Genomic DNA, 16,019 nt, shown 5'->3' on the forward strand with positions numbered 1-16,019 from the left:
TATTAATGTAATTGATTGTTTTTTAATAGTAATTGATCATCGTCCTGTGAAAATATTTCACCTGATTTAACAGACTTCCAGCAAACTCCAGATTCTGCAGCCGTTGCTTGTTCAAAGCATTCACCTCAGTAAACTTGGCCTCAATGGCTGCTTCCTGTAAACATATGAATACCATGTCAGGTTATATCAGTGGTTCATTGGTCAGTGGTTCTTGCAAGGAACAAAACATCAGTGTGCTCTCAAAGGAATCACTAGATAAACTTAAAAAAAAAAGACCTCTCAGCTGACAGGAGAACTATGGCCAAGCTCTCGTCTCTGATGGAATTTTTTTTTCTATATGTATTCTTGTACTGTACACCTTCTTACTTGCTGCTGTAACTCCATGAATTTCCCCATTGTTGGATGAATAAAGGAGTATCTTTCTATCTTATCTTATATTCAGGTATCCAAACCCTGTACGACTAGAGAGCTTTCTGGACCCAACAAAGGCTGTATAACTGTGTGATAATTTTTAAAGTTTCAATATGCTCTGGTTATGAAGCCATCTGTCTGAACGCATCATTGAGAAACACCCGGTCAGAAGCCTTTTTGTCTTTTTATGTTATATGCAAACAGCAACCTCTGGCGGCGAGAATAGAAGCCAATGCAGTCAGTCAAACCAATGAGTGTCTGCTTGAAGCTGGTTCTGGAAATCCCGGAAACAACATACACACCAATTCAAAAACGTGGATCTGTACAGCAGAAATACACGTTTAAACATGTTTAAAGCCTAGTACAAAAATGAGTTTAGTCTGAATTGCTACTTTCTCAATCGGCACATACTGTACAAGGGTTGATTCTTTCATAATGCAAGGGATATTAAGATTACAAGTTTTCCATTATGAGAGGCCCAGCTGATTTGACTGACAGGCGGGAACACTATAGCTGTTTTGTGAGGAGGCTCAAAGCCCGCCTCTTTACCTCACACTAGATCAACAGAAGTTAGGTTGAGATTGCATTTCCGATATGGCTACTGCCGACGATTGGCTTCAAAACAGCGCTTCAGGAACTGATGGGTGACATCAGGGATACTACTATGTCCATTAATTATACAGTCTATGGTTATATGTTAGGTTATCTTGTCTGTGTGCTTTTAAAAACACGCTTATTTTATTTCACATACAGAATATTTGAAGAGTTAGCCAGACTGACATTAACTTTCCTGAAATTTTACTGTTGTGCCTCACCTCTGCCTTGACTGTGAGTGCAGGTGATTCCAGTCTGCTCCTCTTGTAAGACTGAGATACAAGTCCATCCTCCTGGTCAAGGATGGCTCTGAACTTCTCGGTTTCATTCTCGTAGTCCTAGAAAGAAGAACCGGTAATTAAACCTTCAACTTATCTTTCTCCTGCAAATTACAAGTAGCGATATGGTACAAATTTATGCCAAATATCTTACTTTGACAGCTTGTTGGTAAAGCTGGGCATTCTTGGAGACATTGTTCAAGTCGGACTCCTTTTTTGCAATATCAGAGAGCAGGTTCTGTAGTAAACAGAAAATATATTGTTTACGTTTTCTAGTGGCACAAAAGATAAAATATTTCTCCACACCAGAAATAACCAAAGTATCAACTGCCCCATTATTCATCAGTCTCACCCTCTGATTCTTAAGCTTGGTGTCCACTTGTGCAATGTCATCAGTTTCCTTGGGATCATAATTTGGGACACGAGACAACCAATTGTTCAGATTGTCATAGTCATTGCTGTAATTTTTGTATGCCATCTTGGCTCTCTGCAGGTTTTGAGACCTGCAAAACACATAACACAAAGTAGTGATTAGTCAACCTGGGGTCCGCACAAAAGAGAAGACATTGAAATATCACATGATAGTTAAAATTTGAAGTTTTTTGTTTATGTGGAGGTTATTTGACATTTTTTAGCTCATGGTTTATAAGGGCCACAGTCTGCATTGAATTTTAGTTTTATGGTACCCCATTTCATCTTTCTGTCCGTATAGTATAACCAGTCCTCTGTTTTTTGCTTAAGAAATGTTCATGGTGCAGAGGTCGCTGGTTCACTCCCAGCCTCGACCATTTGTTGCATGTCTTCCACCACTCTCTGCTCCCCACATTTCCTGTCTCTCTTCAATTGTCCTATCAATAAAGGTGAAAAATCCTAAAAACTGATGTCCTGACCCTCTTACCTAGTGTCAATCTGCCTGTTGAGGTTTTCAAAGCGTTTATTGAGCTTCCTGACGTCTGCTTCTTGCCTCTCAATGTCAGGGCAGTGCTCGTGGAATTTGGTGGTCATGTTGTCACAGCTTCCTTTAGCTGCACGCAGATTCTGCTCTGTTTCAACCATTAATGCCCTCTTGGATCTCAGTTCTGACCCAATATCCTGCAAGAGTATCAAAAGGGACTAAGTTAATAAACAGTAATACGTTCTTCATGACAGTATGATACAAACAAATCAATTATTTAATGAGGAATATCGGGAGACTTTCTCCTTTTCCAGAATTTATCTCATGCTTCAGTACATTAGTATTTAAGGCACTATCATTTTATACAAATGATATATATACATAACACTACTGGATAAACCTGTTCGGGGGGTCTTTTTGATTTACTGTCAACAGGCTCTTTTTGTTGTGTAAATGTATGGCATATATGGCAATGTCTATATAAAGGAATTACCCGACCTGACTGTTTCACAGGCCCAGAATTAGTCCATCATATAATTTAATTAAGACTGATATGTAGATTGGATACCTGTCTGTTTGCCTACCTTCTTACTTGCCAACCTGTGGTCACTCTAACTGTGAAAACACTGGGCTCATTAAGTCAAAGTCTTCTTTATTGTCAAATAAACTGCAGAATGCACTAGACATACTGAGGATTTGATATTGCATTTCCTATCTCTGACCCTCAGCGCTGATTGGGGGGAGGGGGGTCAGTGACCGGGTTAAGTCTGTGAAGGGGGCACTATGGGAAGAGGGGGCAAAACAGGGAGAGAGTTCAGCATCCTGACTGCCTGGTGGATAAAACTGTCCCTCTGCCTGCTGGTTCTTGCCCAGAGACTGCGTAATCTCCTTCCTGATGGAGTAAGTGAACTCTTCCACAAACTAAAGCCAGCAGGTTTGATGCACAAGGAGGCCAGACAAAGGTAGTTTGTTACAGCTGGCAATGACAATGATTATTTACTTTTGTTCACCCAGTGCTAACAAGTATTGCTTACTGTAACAGCAGGTAGAGCAGTATAACATTTACATGTATTCGGTCAAGGCATGATGGCTGTCTAACATGAGTCTGGTTCTGCCTGAGGTTTCTGCCTGTTAAAAGGACGTTTTTCCTCGCCACTGTAACAAGCTAAATATTGCGATGTGCAATGCTCATGATGGATTAAGGTGTGGTCAGACTGAGTCTTATCCTGTCTTGAAGTTGGGTCTCTCTGTTCATAATTTGACATAGAGTGGTCTAGACCTCCTATGTTTGTAAAAGCGTCTTGAGATACCGTTTGTTGTGATTTGGCGCTATACAAATAAAGATTGATTGATTGATTGATTGATTGATTGATTGATTGATTGATTGATTGATGCATGTGTGTTCTTGTGTGCACAAGTTGAGATGAACACTTACTGAGCCATGCATTGCTCTAAAACATAATTGGTAATCATCATTTTGCAATTCGCATTCATTATGATATGTGCCAAAGAATAACAGAACCATCTTACAGCAAGTTCTCGCTGAGTTTTCTCAAGTGATGAGATGTCAGCAGGAGCCACCTCCTCCCTGGCCAGCTTGTTCTCAAAGGTGGACAGCAAAGTCTTTCCATTTTGTAGGGAAGTCTCCAACTGGTTGGAATTCTTCAATCTTAAAGGGGAATAATTTAATGAGAAGAAATTAATGTCATTCAACACCTGATTTGAATCCATTTAAAACAGAGTGATAGAAATGTACAACATCCACACAGGATTTAAACATCCAGGTATATATTATCTCCCTTACTTGTCCTGAGAGCCCTGAAGTAGTTCTTCAACCTTGTCGTACTTCTTGTTGGTTTCATCCACCTTGCTGTAGAGTTGAGGAGCACTGGCAGAATTTGGGTTGGAGACCAAGAAGTTCTTTGCTTCCTTTACTTTAGAGGTCTTCTCTGGTTCAATCTTGCTGACAGCAGAAGCTATGTCCTGAAGACAATGTAGGGGTCAATGAGTTTTTTGTAGCTTATTGAGATGAAGTGATAAACACGTTGACCAAAACATTGTTCAAATTCAACTACTAAATGAAGTTGAAGTAATTACCCTCATATCCTGTAGGCGGTCAGCGCTGTCCTGCAGATACCTATTGGTCTCCAGTGGAGGACGCAGTCTGCTATTAATGGCCTTCTCCTGTTTGTCCAGATTATTGACGACATTGTCCAGCCCGGCCATCAGCTGACGGCACTGCTGCTCATCTTTGTCTGAGGTCACACCCAATCACACACACAATATGTTGAGTTTCATTACTTGACTATATCTATATTCTGAACTGGCAGTAAAAAATGATGTACTGGATTTCTATATATGTTTTTTTTTGGGGGGGGGGGGGGGGGGTTGTTTTTTACAATTCTAAGCACCTAAATCTTTTTTTCACTAGATTTGACAGACTGTTTGCCAATCCTTTATGGCTGTATGAGAAAACAGTATGAGATGAAATAATGCAGATCATGACCCTATAAAGGGCCCCTTAAGATCCCATGTCAATGCATAAACTGTTATAGGGCAGGATACTGCTATGTAATAAAAAAACAAAACAAAACAAAACAAAAACAAACAAACTACTATAGAGCAACAGGGTCTTATGCACCTCCCTTGTCCTTGATTAAGCCTTGTACATTTAAAGTTTGGCCCTTGTTATCTTGCCGTATTTATTCAGTGTTAGTAAATATCATAATACACATTATTACATCAAGTGAAATACAGCAGGATTTGATGGGTCCTGTACCTGTAGCTGTACCCATGCCAGCCCCACTCTGCTTCTTCAGCTCATCAAAGCGTTTCAGTAGAGTTGCCTTACTGCCTGCCATTTTCTGCTTGGCAGCTTTTTGCTGGCTGGCAAGGCTGCAAGCAGAGATGATAACAGTTAAAGCTACACAAGGATGAATTAAATCATGTTTGTCATTAAGTATATGATGTTTATGTACAGATAAATGTATGTGTTGAACACACTCACTTGTCAGAAGTGGCAACTGCCTCTGGGTCTGTGGGAGGGATCATAAAGCAGACAGCTGGGGCTGTAAGTTTACGTCCAGCTGCGTCCTTCACATCCCATTTGGCGCCGTTGTTCCGGAGAATAGAGTACCTATCCCCACGCACAATCTGTCCCTGTAAATGTTCAAACATTACAATCTGTAATCTTCTAAAGTTAAAGAGCCTTTTTAAAATAAACATTCATTTCCATTAAAAAACGCTTCCTTACTTACAAAATATATGAGGGGATTGTGGAAGGTAAATTCAATTACATTTTAATATAGCTAGACACTCAACCGATTGTCTTTATTCATAAGCTATTGTGTCTACAAGTAGTATTACTAAATATATCAGTCTATTGGGATTTTTGTTTATCATCTTAATACGGACTATGTTAAAATCATACTCTTGTAAAGGCTTTATAATATGAGTCACATGTGCCAAAACAATGTACATTACAAGTCAGCCAATCTTTTTGAATTTGTTTCCTCATGACCATGCTTCTTTACTATGACATGGGTAAATGTATCTGTTCATTTTAAAAAAAGTGGTTTAATGTAATAAAAGAAAGATACTTTTTTTCTCTGACTTGTACAGCAGTGGTGGATTCAGTTGTGGCTGTTATCCAATGAACTCCAACTTACACTCTCAAAGTATATCAGCTGTTTCTTATGCTGCTTGTTTTTTGGTTTGCAATCTTGCATTATTCCTCTTCACAAGTTTTTACCAATTACCTGAATAGATCTCCTCTCCAAAAAAAAAAAAAAAAAGCAGTGAATACTCTTTACTTTGCAATATTAACTTTGCAGCTTGGGTTTAAAATAAACTGGCTTTGCCTATAGGAATAATGAACAATCAAGAGTCACCAAGGGATGGCAACAAACTAGTGTAATTTTCAATCTAAACTACATACCTCATCTGTGTCAAACTCGCACAGAGCCTCAACAGGTAGCTGCTTCTGGGGGGTCTCCCGGCGGTACTTAAGAGGCAAAACCTGTAAGCTGCGCCTCTGAAGAGCCTGTACTCGTTCATCAAAGTTATCCATGGCTTTGGCTTGGTCCTGTAACCACACACAAAGACAGAGGTATATTCCCCAGTGTTAGCAAAGAAGTCAGTGGTACTGTCAATATAAGATATGTATGCATGTTCAGATAAAACTATTCTTACATCCATCTCCCTGATAAGACTCTCCATCTGATACACATCTTTGAACTCTGGGTTGTACTTCTGGTTGACCTCTGTTTCCAGCCGCTTCAGTAGGTCCTGAGTGTCACGTGCCTCCTTGTTGTACTGGACACACACACAGACACATACGTCAACAATGATGAGCTTTATCTGTTAAAATGTGTGTTTTTGAGATGAGCAACAATTTCTGTGGTTGCCTATCCCTGTTTGGCTAACCTTGTGGTACTCATCCATGTGTTTGAGGTGGTTTTCCTCACAAATGAGCAGGTTCAGGTACTCCTTCCAGTCAGCATGAACTGCCTCCATATGAGCCTGACAAACAAGAATACATGAGGGCATTTGATTAGAAGAAATGAAGTGAGCTTAATTAAAGCACATATAACCTAAACAAATTTAATTTTAGGAGACCAAAGTGCTTTACTATTCTCAAGGGATAACAAAAAGTAAAATAACAAGCAAGTTTCAGGAAACACTGATTTGGCAGCTCCATTAGCCCAACCACAAACCACACACCAGACATTTTTAGTCCTGGTAATTTAAAATACTAAATTGTATTATTATTACATATGCCACATCAGCAAGCCAGTGATTGACTAAAAAGTAATTGATGTCATCTATATAATGGAACAATTCATCAATTACAAAGCATGTATGAGTGGCAAAAGTAAAAGCCCTTGAAATGGACCCTAAGGTAACCCAAAGGGACTCAATATGGTTTTAAATAAGTGGGTGGACAGTCAGCAAGAAAAATGAAGGTTAAAAAAACAAGTATTATAAGTTTAAATATAACATAGATAATCCTGTACCTCAATGACATTCTTCCCTGGATGCTCAGAAGCAATCAGTTTCTCTCCATCATCATTGAGCTTAGTGACAGTGGCCTCTTTTGACTCCAAACATCTACTTATGAAGTTCTGTTGGAGGAAGAAAGATGCCTTAAGTTTCAGTGTATGCACTTATGTAGATTGTTTATGCTTGTGTCTTTGCCCTCAACTACCTCATACTGCCTTTGGCGGGCAGGGTAGTCCAGGTTGGCGTCACTCCAGTCATAATTGACCCTCTCTTCCGCCTGCTGGTCCATCCAGTACAGCTCATTGGTGCAGCGCTGCATATAGTCCCGCAAGCTCAGCAGGTCCTGCTGACGAGTAGTTGAATTGGTCTAAAAGACAACAGGAAAAACTTAAAACAAGAAGATACTCAACATGACAAATGATGATTTTGGTTTCTAGAAAGCATGTCAACCCATTAAGAGGACTTTAAATGGTACACATTTTTTTGTAGAAAAATTAGACCTTTCTGGTGGCAACTATAATTTTAAGATAACACCCAAAGCCAGAGCTCTATATAACAGAGGAATACAATACACTATATGTATTGTTGATTTGGCAATACACGTGCAGTTTTGCATCAAATGCTATTTAAAAGGTTAGACTTGCAATTAAGTGTTCATTAAGATAGAAAGAGAGGGTCTTAATTGTGAATGTGGTTTGATTACCAGCAGCTTGTTGTACTTCATCTGGAGGCTACTGACGTATTCCTGTAAGAAAAGAATAAAGGACAAACAAGACCAAGCAGAAAATGGTCTGGTGAGTATTTTACAAATATAGCACTTTCAGTATCACTGTTCATGATAGATTGAATTAATTTCTTCTTGTTTTTTGTTTTCGTCTTGTACCTGGTTTCCACTGGCGGAAATGTGAGGAGCCAGAGCCTCCACTTCACTGTGGAAGATGTTGTGTTCCTCTACTTCATTCTCCACACTTGGTAGGTCTTGACCAAAGCCTTTGTTGTTCAGGTTTTCCTGGGTAAGTAAATAGAAAAATTTGTTTTCAATCACACTGCAACATATATTGACAATTTGGTCTAAAAATTGGCCTTGCTACTTTTGCACTCAACTTTATCTACATTACTGTGAGCTCGCTAAGCAGTGTATGTGGGCAAGCAATTATTTATTCATAACAAAAAAAAGGCTTCAATAAACATACTGATCAGGCGTTCAAAAAAGTTCCCATGTACTGCTTCTGATTAAACCAGTTTTCTTAAAACTTCAATATGTTGATTTATTAAAGTTGCATTCATTTATTTTAGCCACATGGGGTCAGCAAAACAAACTGAAATCAAAAATCTAATTGCCTCATATGTTAACAGTTTTCTATCAAACATAATTCATATGAACTATGTATGTGTCCACCCTGCTTCCAATTTGTAAAGACACAGACAATCATTTTGAACATCCACAGTTTACAGGGAATTTGGAACCTAGGTTGTATCGCCTTTCTACTATTTTTCTGTCACCTCTCTGATGCTATCAAAGGCAAAAAATGTAAGGTTTAAGTTTTAAATTTAACCAGTTCTTTTTTTCTTATCCATTTATGACATCACTTGGACATCTGATTTAATGCTGTGTTATGAAGAACTGTAGCTTTAGAGACTTAAGACTAGATCTGCAGTTGTTTTAACTACTATGAAAGACCAATGTTGTATGAAGCCTATTTTCTCAGTTGGCCAAAAAAGAAGTTTTTCATCCTCTTCAATTTACAGTTCTAAAAAAAGGTATCAACCACCATCGATTACACTTAAGTGTGATCTTCATATCAGATAATAGAGTTGCTTTCTGTGTAATTGTAAAGGTATCCTTCCTACCAGTTTCTCATCCATCATGTTTCCCCAGTTGATGGTGGGCTTCCCCTCAGTGCGGCTAAGATGGTAGATGTGAGAATGGTCCTCTTTCAGCTTCCTCACTCTCTCACGCAGTTGCCTCATGCTAAACACACACAGACACACAATATAATACAATACTTTTTTTTGCAAACTAAGAAGTGTTTGTTAAATTTAGCATGAAAAGATAACAACTTCTATTTGCATACAAAGTTGTGATATTTCTATCTGAACTTGTAATATTGTCTTTATACTACAAAACAAACAAACAAAAAGTTTTATGTGCAAGTTATATGTCCAGTTCCCCTTGGCTCGTGAATATTCCAATGAAAAGACTTCTACATTATTCTTATACTATTCGCTTAGAAGACCAAGTTTACACTAACAAGGGACATTTTCAGGTAACAGTATGATGTCTAATAGCAGAGAACCTTCCTGCTCCAAATAAAAGCCAGATTTTGAAAAATCATTAAGATATATGCCTGATAATTTACAAAACAATGTTTTACTTGCTTCAACTGCAGCTTGTTTATGTCCAAATGTATTGTAACACATTGTACAGTATCATATTGAAGTATGCTGGGTGATACTCACTCTTTTTCTATCATCTCTGCCTGTGGATGCTTGAGGCTCTTTGCCTTGATGGCCTCTTCATCAAGGATGTCCAGCAGTTCCAGACAGCTAAGGATTCTCTTGTTGGTGTCATCTTGATACAGCGGCTGCTTTCCCTCGTTGATCTTACTCACATCCTTCAGAACAAAACAAACACAACATGAGCACTTAATAAATCCAAAATGTGGGGATTTTTTTCGTCTCAGGTGGCAGTTATATCTTCTTTAAACTACTGTCTGACACATACTGTTGGTATATTTCAAAGAATGTCTGCAGGGCTTAGTTACCCAAGGAATTGAATGACAGTAGCTATAGAAACAATTTGAAGTACAATTTGAAGCTTAAATAAACTAACAGCTGCAGAGGACAGCCCATCTACATAAATACTGTCACATATTTATTGCAGCCATGTCCTGGGAATGTCCCGGTTATTTGTTATATCAGATCTTACTATACAGAATTTAGGCTAAAGCTCATTGTTGTTAAGCTAGCATATCATGTGTATGTTTGGAGACTGACAATATTAAAACAGAAGTCAGAGACCCCTTTAAAAATATTATTTATGGTTGTACCTTGTTGAGGTTCTGCTCCACATCAGAGATGTAATTCTCCACCTTATCAGCATTCTTCTGCAGCCTTTCAACCAGAGCACCGAGCTCTGAGTATGGTGCCCTGAAAAGAAAACACAAAGGGGGAGAAATTGGATACTAACTTTGATATCCAAAGTTGACATGGCTCTGCTTAACAATCAACAATATAGAGATACATACTAGTGAAATTGATTTCAAGAAAAAAGAAATCCCTCCATAACTTTGGTTTACATTTCTTTCAAATTGAATAAAGCAAACTCAGACTGAACTACATTGAGATACATTCTGTATTAAAACTGTACATAGCTATGAGATAGTTTTTATGCTATCAATGACTCAATGTGGTATCCTCTGACTGGTTTTATTTACTCTCCTGTCACGTACTATTATAACCTAACATTTTTTTCTGAGCATCATGTTACACACCACTGACAGAATTGGAACTGACTGATCTGATTCACAGTAGTAACATGACGCATACTGTTGATATGAAAACTTGATAGCAATTTATTTGTATCAACACACCCACCATTTGGTCAAAGGACAACCTTCTTTCACATGTTGCCATGTAAGTGTGTTATTGTATCTTGCTGTGCTTAAAATACTTTTTCTCTCCTTTAATTTACCGTTTTAATATTTCACTATCTCAAAAGCCCATCAAGGGACGGGTGTTGCAAATTAGCATTCGCTACAAACACTATGCTACTTGCATTGGATGGCTGTTCTCAGTATGTCTATTCATACTTTATCTGACCCTAACAAATAAACCATAAATACATAAAATGTTTGTCACTATTCTACTCTCTGAGTTAAACACACAACAGGTGAAGACCTTGACCACTCAGTGACAGGTGACAACATGCAGTATAAAAAAAGGAACTAGCCCAGCAAGTCAAAGCAAGAAATATCTTGCATCGGGCACACCTAGTCCAAAGCCATGCCAGCTATCGCTCACTGTGATGTGTGCAAAAGCGCATGTTTGGGTGCAAATGCTAAGCATGGATCAAGTATAAACAGTGTACAATACAACCCAAAAAAAACCCTGTTGGTCTTGTCTCACTTTTTATGGACTCACTTGAAGGTTTTGTTACTGCCTATAAAAATCAAGTAACAGTAAGCTACCTGGAAGTAGATGTTTGGAGACTGGAGTGTTTTATACAATCTTTCCCTCATATTAATTATTTTTGATCATCAATAACGTTAAAAACACACTACAGCAATGATAAATAGGATCCAAGTTATTAAGAGTAAAACCAAGTAACTTGTTGCAGATGTTTCATGCTCTGAGCAATAAGTGTTCATGCCAATCAGTTTGAATCCACCACACATCTCTTCACACACTCACATGCAAAACCACACCCACTCAGCTTTTATGCACAAGTTACATAACATTGGTTAAATATACAATGGATACAAATTTTAATTCTAACATCTTGCTTCTCTTGATATGAAACAATTTCAGAACAAGTTTGAACTTGTATACGGTAGAGTTCTGCAGTACTTCATCTGCCGTGGCTCAGCCATAGCAAAGAAAAAAATACCCCAGGGGGCTTCTGCAAGGTTACAACATCAGCTCATCTTACCAAAGACAGAGATTTTACTTCTTGTTTTCACATTGTGTTAAACCCATATGTCCTTATGATAGCAAGACCCTATTATGTATTCTTGATCACTTATATTTTGATTGCTTCTAAAGGACTTAATGCACAGGGACAACATCATCAGCTGGTTGTTAAATGCAGCACATTACACAGTTGCCACTGTTTTCTTTCATGTTTCTTTAGATGGATAAACATTTTGTTTGTGCAGTTATGAAAAATGCTGGTTTGCAGAAATGTGTTTGCTTTAAAATTCAGCTCCACTGAACCAATCTTTGCTTCAGTCTTTTGAGTGTCCAGCTGTTCCTCTGACTGTGTTCATGTGGAGAAAGCCTCCCCTTAAAAAAAGACATAAACAAACTAGGAACAGGGATTTGTTTATCCTCAAAATCAAGGCAATTTCCAGAAATTACTGTATAATTATATTTCAGGTGTCTAAAAACATATATGTAAACAATTGCACCTGCTCTAATACTTATTCTTTGACCAAATATGTTGTCTAAAGTTTCCTGGGGGGCAAACTAGCTTTGTTTAAGAGTTTTGAGTGTGTTCATGTTGATTCTGGGAAGGAACTGGCACTGGAGCAAAAATTAGAGAAACACAACTCAGATGTTTCCATATGGGAGAGGGTCAAATTGAAACCAGAAAGCTTCAGCATTATGTCATAGAGGGTGTGGAATACTGCTGCTGTCAGTGAGTGTCAAAGCAAACTTGGAGCCCAGCCCTGTCTCAGCTACCTGCTTTGCTTTATCTGAATTCACATGCAGTTTGTACCACACGTGCAGTTGTCAACATTTTTTTACAGAACATACGTATAATGCAGAAAACCATGCTTGGGTTGACTCTTAAGTTTGCAACTTTCTGCAGCACTATGTTCCAATATTACTAATTGGCACGGCCCCTGGGTCCCTGCATGTCCAGTAGGCCTGTTCAGTAATGATTCAGTGACAGGATAAGGACACTGAACATGTTCCAGCATTTCACCTTATTAGTTTATGTACACAAAGGCATACAATGATCTCATGGTTCAACTTGAAGGTGTCTTTAGGCTGGCTCAAGAAGCTTATGCTCCTTTTGCATATGCATAAACAAAAACCTGAATGATTAGAACAGCATGAAGTGATTAAAAGGGGTGGAGCTGCATTATTAGGATTCCAACCCTGTCTGTTTGTGGTTATCAAGGAAAATTATTACTTATCTTGAAGACTTATCCTCACTTAGGTATCTTTACTGACACCTGATGAGTAGAAACCAATAAGGTCCACACAAATGAAAATCATTCAACAGTTTGGTAAGAACAACTTAAACTGAGGGCCTTTAAATCAATCCAATTCCAGTGATAGCACAGTACAAAGAGCACAGGGAGTACAGGTCCATTGCAGGAACAAGACATTCCTTTGCCCTTAACGGGAGGTGTAGTAGAGGCAAGCCCACACCTTAAATCTATGAACAGTGATTTAAAAAACAGATTAGTGAATCTTTTGGTATTTAACACAAAAGGGTGTATTATTGAGGCCCCTGACCACACTAATACTTGCTGAGTGACGGGGAGATTTAGGCTCTTGACTGTCTTCATTGGCTTCCGTCTTTAAGAGAGCTTTGGAGATGGGACATTTGGTTTTAACTGAAAATGCTCAAGCCAGGAAAAAGATCAACCCATCTGTAGCCTTAACACATGCACTTTATCATTTCCAGGTCAGAAAAAAAACACCAAAAACTGATTGGGAGTGGACTTGGTGCAGTGAATCTGTGGGAGAGGCTGCAAGCAAACCCTCATGTATTGTCTTTCATAGCAAGGAATACTTATCAAACCAGTTACTGCCACTTTACTGCACTGCCTATCAACCACACCCTAACATGAGTTAAAGCACACATTATACAACCAAATTTACAACTTTCTGTCTGTTCTGTCCATTCTTTAACGCAGTGCATTTAACTATCAGGACAATTCAACCACAAACAACATTTAAAACACTAATTGGGTGAATTTTTCTAAAGTCACAAAAAGTGACAGATTACTTGTCAAAATAAGAAATAAGACTGTCCACTCTTTTATATGCAGCAAGCATTGGTTGGCCTCGTTGTCTTGTGGAATGTGCATATTTTAGAGTATACTCGACTAAATCAGAAATGAATTCACGTGGCTGTAAAAACATGATTATATGACATCAGAGGACTGTAGATTATAAAAAAAAAATATTGAAAACTCAATGAAATTCGCGCATTCACTCACTGAGTTATACTCCATGGATTTATTGCAATTTACATATCTTCCTAACTCTTTTCTTTGATTTGGTTGGAAGATGTTTGAAGAACGATCAATGATACAAAAGAGAAGAGAAGAATGTATCTCTAAACACAAACATCGATACGTGACTTCAGCGCAGGGCAAGGTCACGTTACATTTAAGACTCGCAATGGCGTTTCACATTACAGTTACGCACAGGAGGCAAGAAAGTGCCATAAACAAACCCCTTTCTTAGGTTAACAAACAATCAAAACAAGCAATACCCGTTTTAAGAGAAGTAGGCTTTACTTACGTTGATTTTGGCGTCGTTATAACGCTGGTCTTGCTCTTTTTCTTAAACATGGTGACAGATCACCTATCAGCGGCTGCCGATGACTAAACAATCCAAGGAAGACAGGTGGACCTCAGCTGTGTGTGCGTCTTCTGGTAGTCCCGATGCCCCCGGTGTGTGGGTAAGCCTCCGTCTCTTGACACAGATATGTGCACTCAGCCTTTCCGATGTCAGAGCTTGTCCTTGTCAACCAGTAGGACTGGACTTGTGGTCTGAAAACATTCACTTTTAGTTTTCACATCGAAGCTGTGTATCTGTCAGCGAGCAGAGGACAGGAGGGCACAGAGCGAGGCCCCGCCCTGCAGCATGTTTCCGAGGAGTTTTCAAGCAAACATTCACACACATAATATTTGTGCAACTATACAGTGTTAAACTAACTAGTTGCTAAGGAGCAAGAATGAATATCAACTTTGAATGCTATGAATGTGCTCTGAATATAATGCACATACTGTAAGTGTAGCACTGTATTAAAACAAATGCACAGCTATAAAACAGGGTGTGACAGCATGTTCGCCTAGAAAAAACTTTTACTTGTCAGTGATTTTTTTTCCCACTTTGATGTTGTATGAAACAGTAACAGTAGAGCTTTTATTTAAGTAGTTTAGAAGTGACGAGATCAAGTATGGTATAATATTGTTTTATTTAAATCAGATTCCAGGAGAGAGAGAGGCAGAGTGTGAGAGAGGTTGTGTGTGGGCGAATGGGTGGGTAAAATTCCTGTAGCTGGGGGTGTGGCACCAAGATCTACACTGACTGAACCAGTCAGACTGAACAGTGTACTTTTATTTGACTCCTGTCAGTGTTGTCTATTTATGTGTGTCTCACTTGCCCTGAGGTGGGTAAAAGTGCAGAATATTTTTAGGGAAACCTGACCTTCATAAAGGAAGTGGAGATTAAAAAACTTTTTTTCTATTTAACCATACTCTGGAATAGTGGTGTCCTGAGCATAAGGAAGTCACAATTTTCCTTTGAGTGATGTGACCTCAGCTAATCTGTCCTTTGTTTTGTTGTGTGTATGCATGATAGAATGTCAGCCTCTCCCTTTATCAAGTTAGGGCAGGCAACTTAGCTTGAGTACAATCTATGCTATATTTGTAGTAGTTTTTGTATACCAGAAGAACGCAATCAATTAAATGCCCTTAGTCAATCAATCAATCTTTATTTATATACTGCCAAATCACAACAAACGTTATCTCAAGATTATTTTACAAACAGAGCAGGTCTAGACCATACTCTATGTGAAATTATTACAGTTGGGGTTGGAAAAGAGGGATAGAGGAGAATAAGAGAGAGAGAGAGAGAGAGAGAGAGAGAGAGAGAGAGAGAGAGAGAGAGAGAGAGAGAGAGAGAGAGAGAGATAGTCCATAGCAGCAGGACGTCAGCGACACAGAGGAACCTACAAGACAATGGAGCTCAGGGACTCGAGAAAGATCTATTAGTACAATGTGTCTATTGTAGTTAGAGGCTCATATTAAGTTAGATATTAGATGAGAAGCCTACCTGCTTACTTTTGCGTACCTGAGCACTACAAAAAACTGTTAAGTGTTATCATTATTTATTTCTATAAAGTTGTGTTTTCAAATTGTTTTAATTAT

At 38.6% G+C, this 16,019-nt stretch overlaps 1 protein-coding gene and 1 long non-coding RNA gene across 2 annotated transcripts in view; one reads left to right on the forward strand and one right to left on the reverse strand.

The window, feature by feature from the left end:
• The window catches only part of ppl (periplakin), a 17,849-nt gene extending 3,126 nt beyond the window's left edge, over nt 1–14,723 (reverse strand). The window contains exons 1-21 of the mRNA XM_034710643.1: nt 14,386–14,723; nt 10,230–10,329; nt 9,640–9,794; nt 9,031–9,151; nt 8,063–8,188; nt 7,883–7,924; nt 7,385–7,546; nt 7,194–7,301; nt 6,604–6,699; nt 6,370–6,492; nt 6,116–6,262; nt 5,186–5,337; nt 4,958–5,073; nt 4,276–4,433; nt 3,983–4,161; nt 3,709–3,847; nt 2,182–2,375; nt 1,636–1,786; nt 1,438–1,521; nt 1,227–1,343; nt 62–154 (exon numbers count right to left, since the gene is read on the reverse strand). Of these exons, the coding sequence (XP_034566534.1) occupies nt 62–154; nt 1,227–1,343; nt 1,438–1,521; nt 1,636–1,786; nt 2,182–2,375; nt 3,709–3,847; nt 3,983–4,161; nt 4,276–4,433; nt 4,958–5,073; nt 5,186–5,337; nt 6,116–6,262; nt 6,370–6,492; nt 6,604–6,699; nt 7,194–7,301; nt 7,385–7,546; nt 7,883–7,924; nt 8,063–8,188; nt 9,031–9,151; nt 9,640–9,794; nt 10,230–10,329; nt 14,386–14,435 (2,613 nt within the window). The 5' untranslated portion in view covers nt 14,436–14,723. The remainder of the gene's footprint in view (nt 1–61; nt 155–1,226; nt 1,344–1,437; nt 1,522–1,635; nt 1,787–2,181; nt 2,376–3,708; nt 3,848–3,982; nt 4,162–4,275; nt 4,434–4,957; nt 5,074–5,185; nt 5,338–6,115; nt 6,263–6,369; nt 6,493–6,603; nt 6,700–7,193; nt 7,302–7,384; nt 7,547–7,882; nt 7,925–8,062; nt 8,189–9,030; nt 9,152–9,639; nt 9,795–10,229; nt 10,330–14,385) is intronic.
• LOC117831795 overlaps nt 1–14,942 on the forward strand; it is a 21,130-nt gene extending 6,188 nt beyond the window's left edge. Inside the window, exons 2-4 of the long non-coding RNA XR_004635075.1 lie at nt 7,886–7,973; nt 8,089–8,151; nt 14,444–14,942. This is a non-coding gene — a long non-coding RNA (uncharacterized LOC117831795). The remainder of the gene's footprint in view (nt 1–7,885; nt 7,974–8,088; nt 8,152–14,443) is intronic.
• Nucleotides 14,943–16,019: the final 1,077 nt, after the last annotated feature.

This window comes from Notolabrus celidotus, chromosome 20 (assembly GCF_009762535.1).
Source record: "Notolabrus celidotus isolate fNotCel1 chromosome 20, fNotCel1.pri, whole genome shotgun sequence".
NCBI lineage: Eukaryota > Metazoa > Chordata > Actinopteri > Labriformes > Labridae > Notolabrus > Notolabrus celidotus.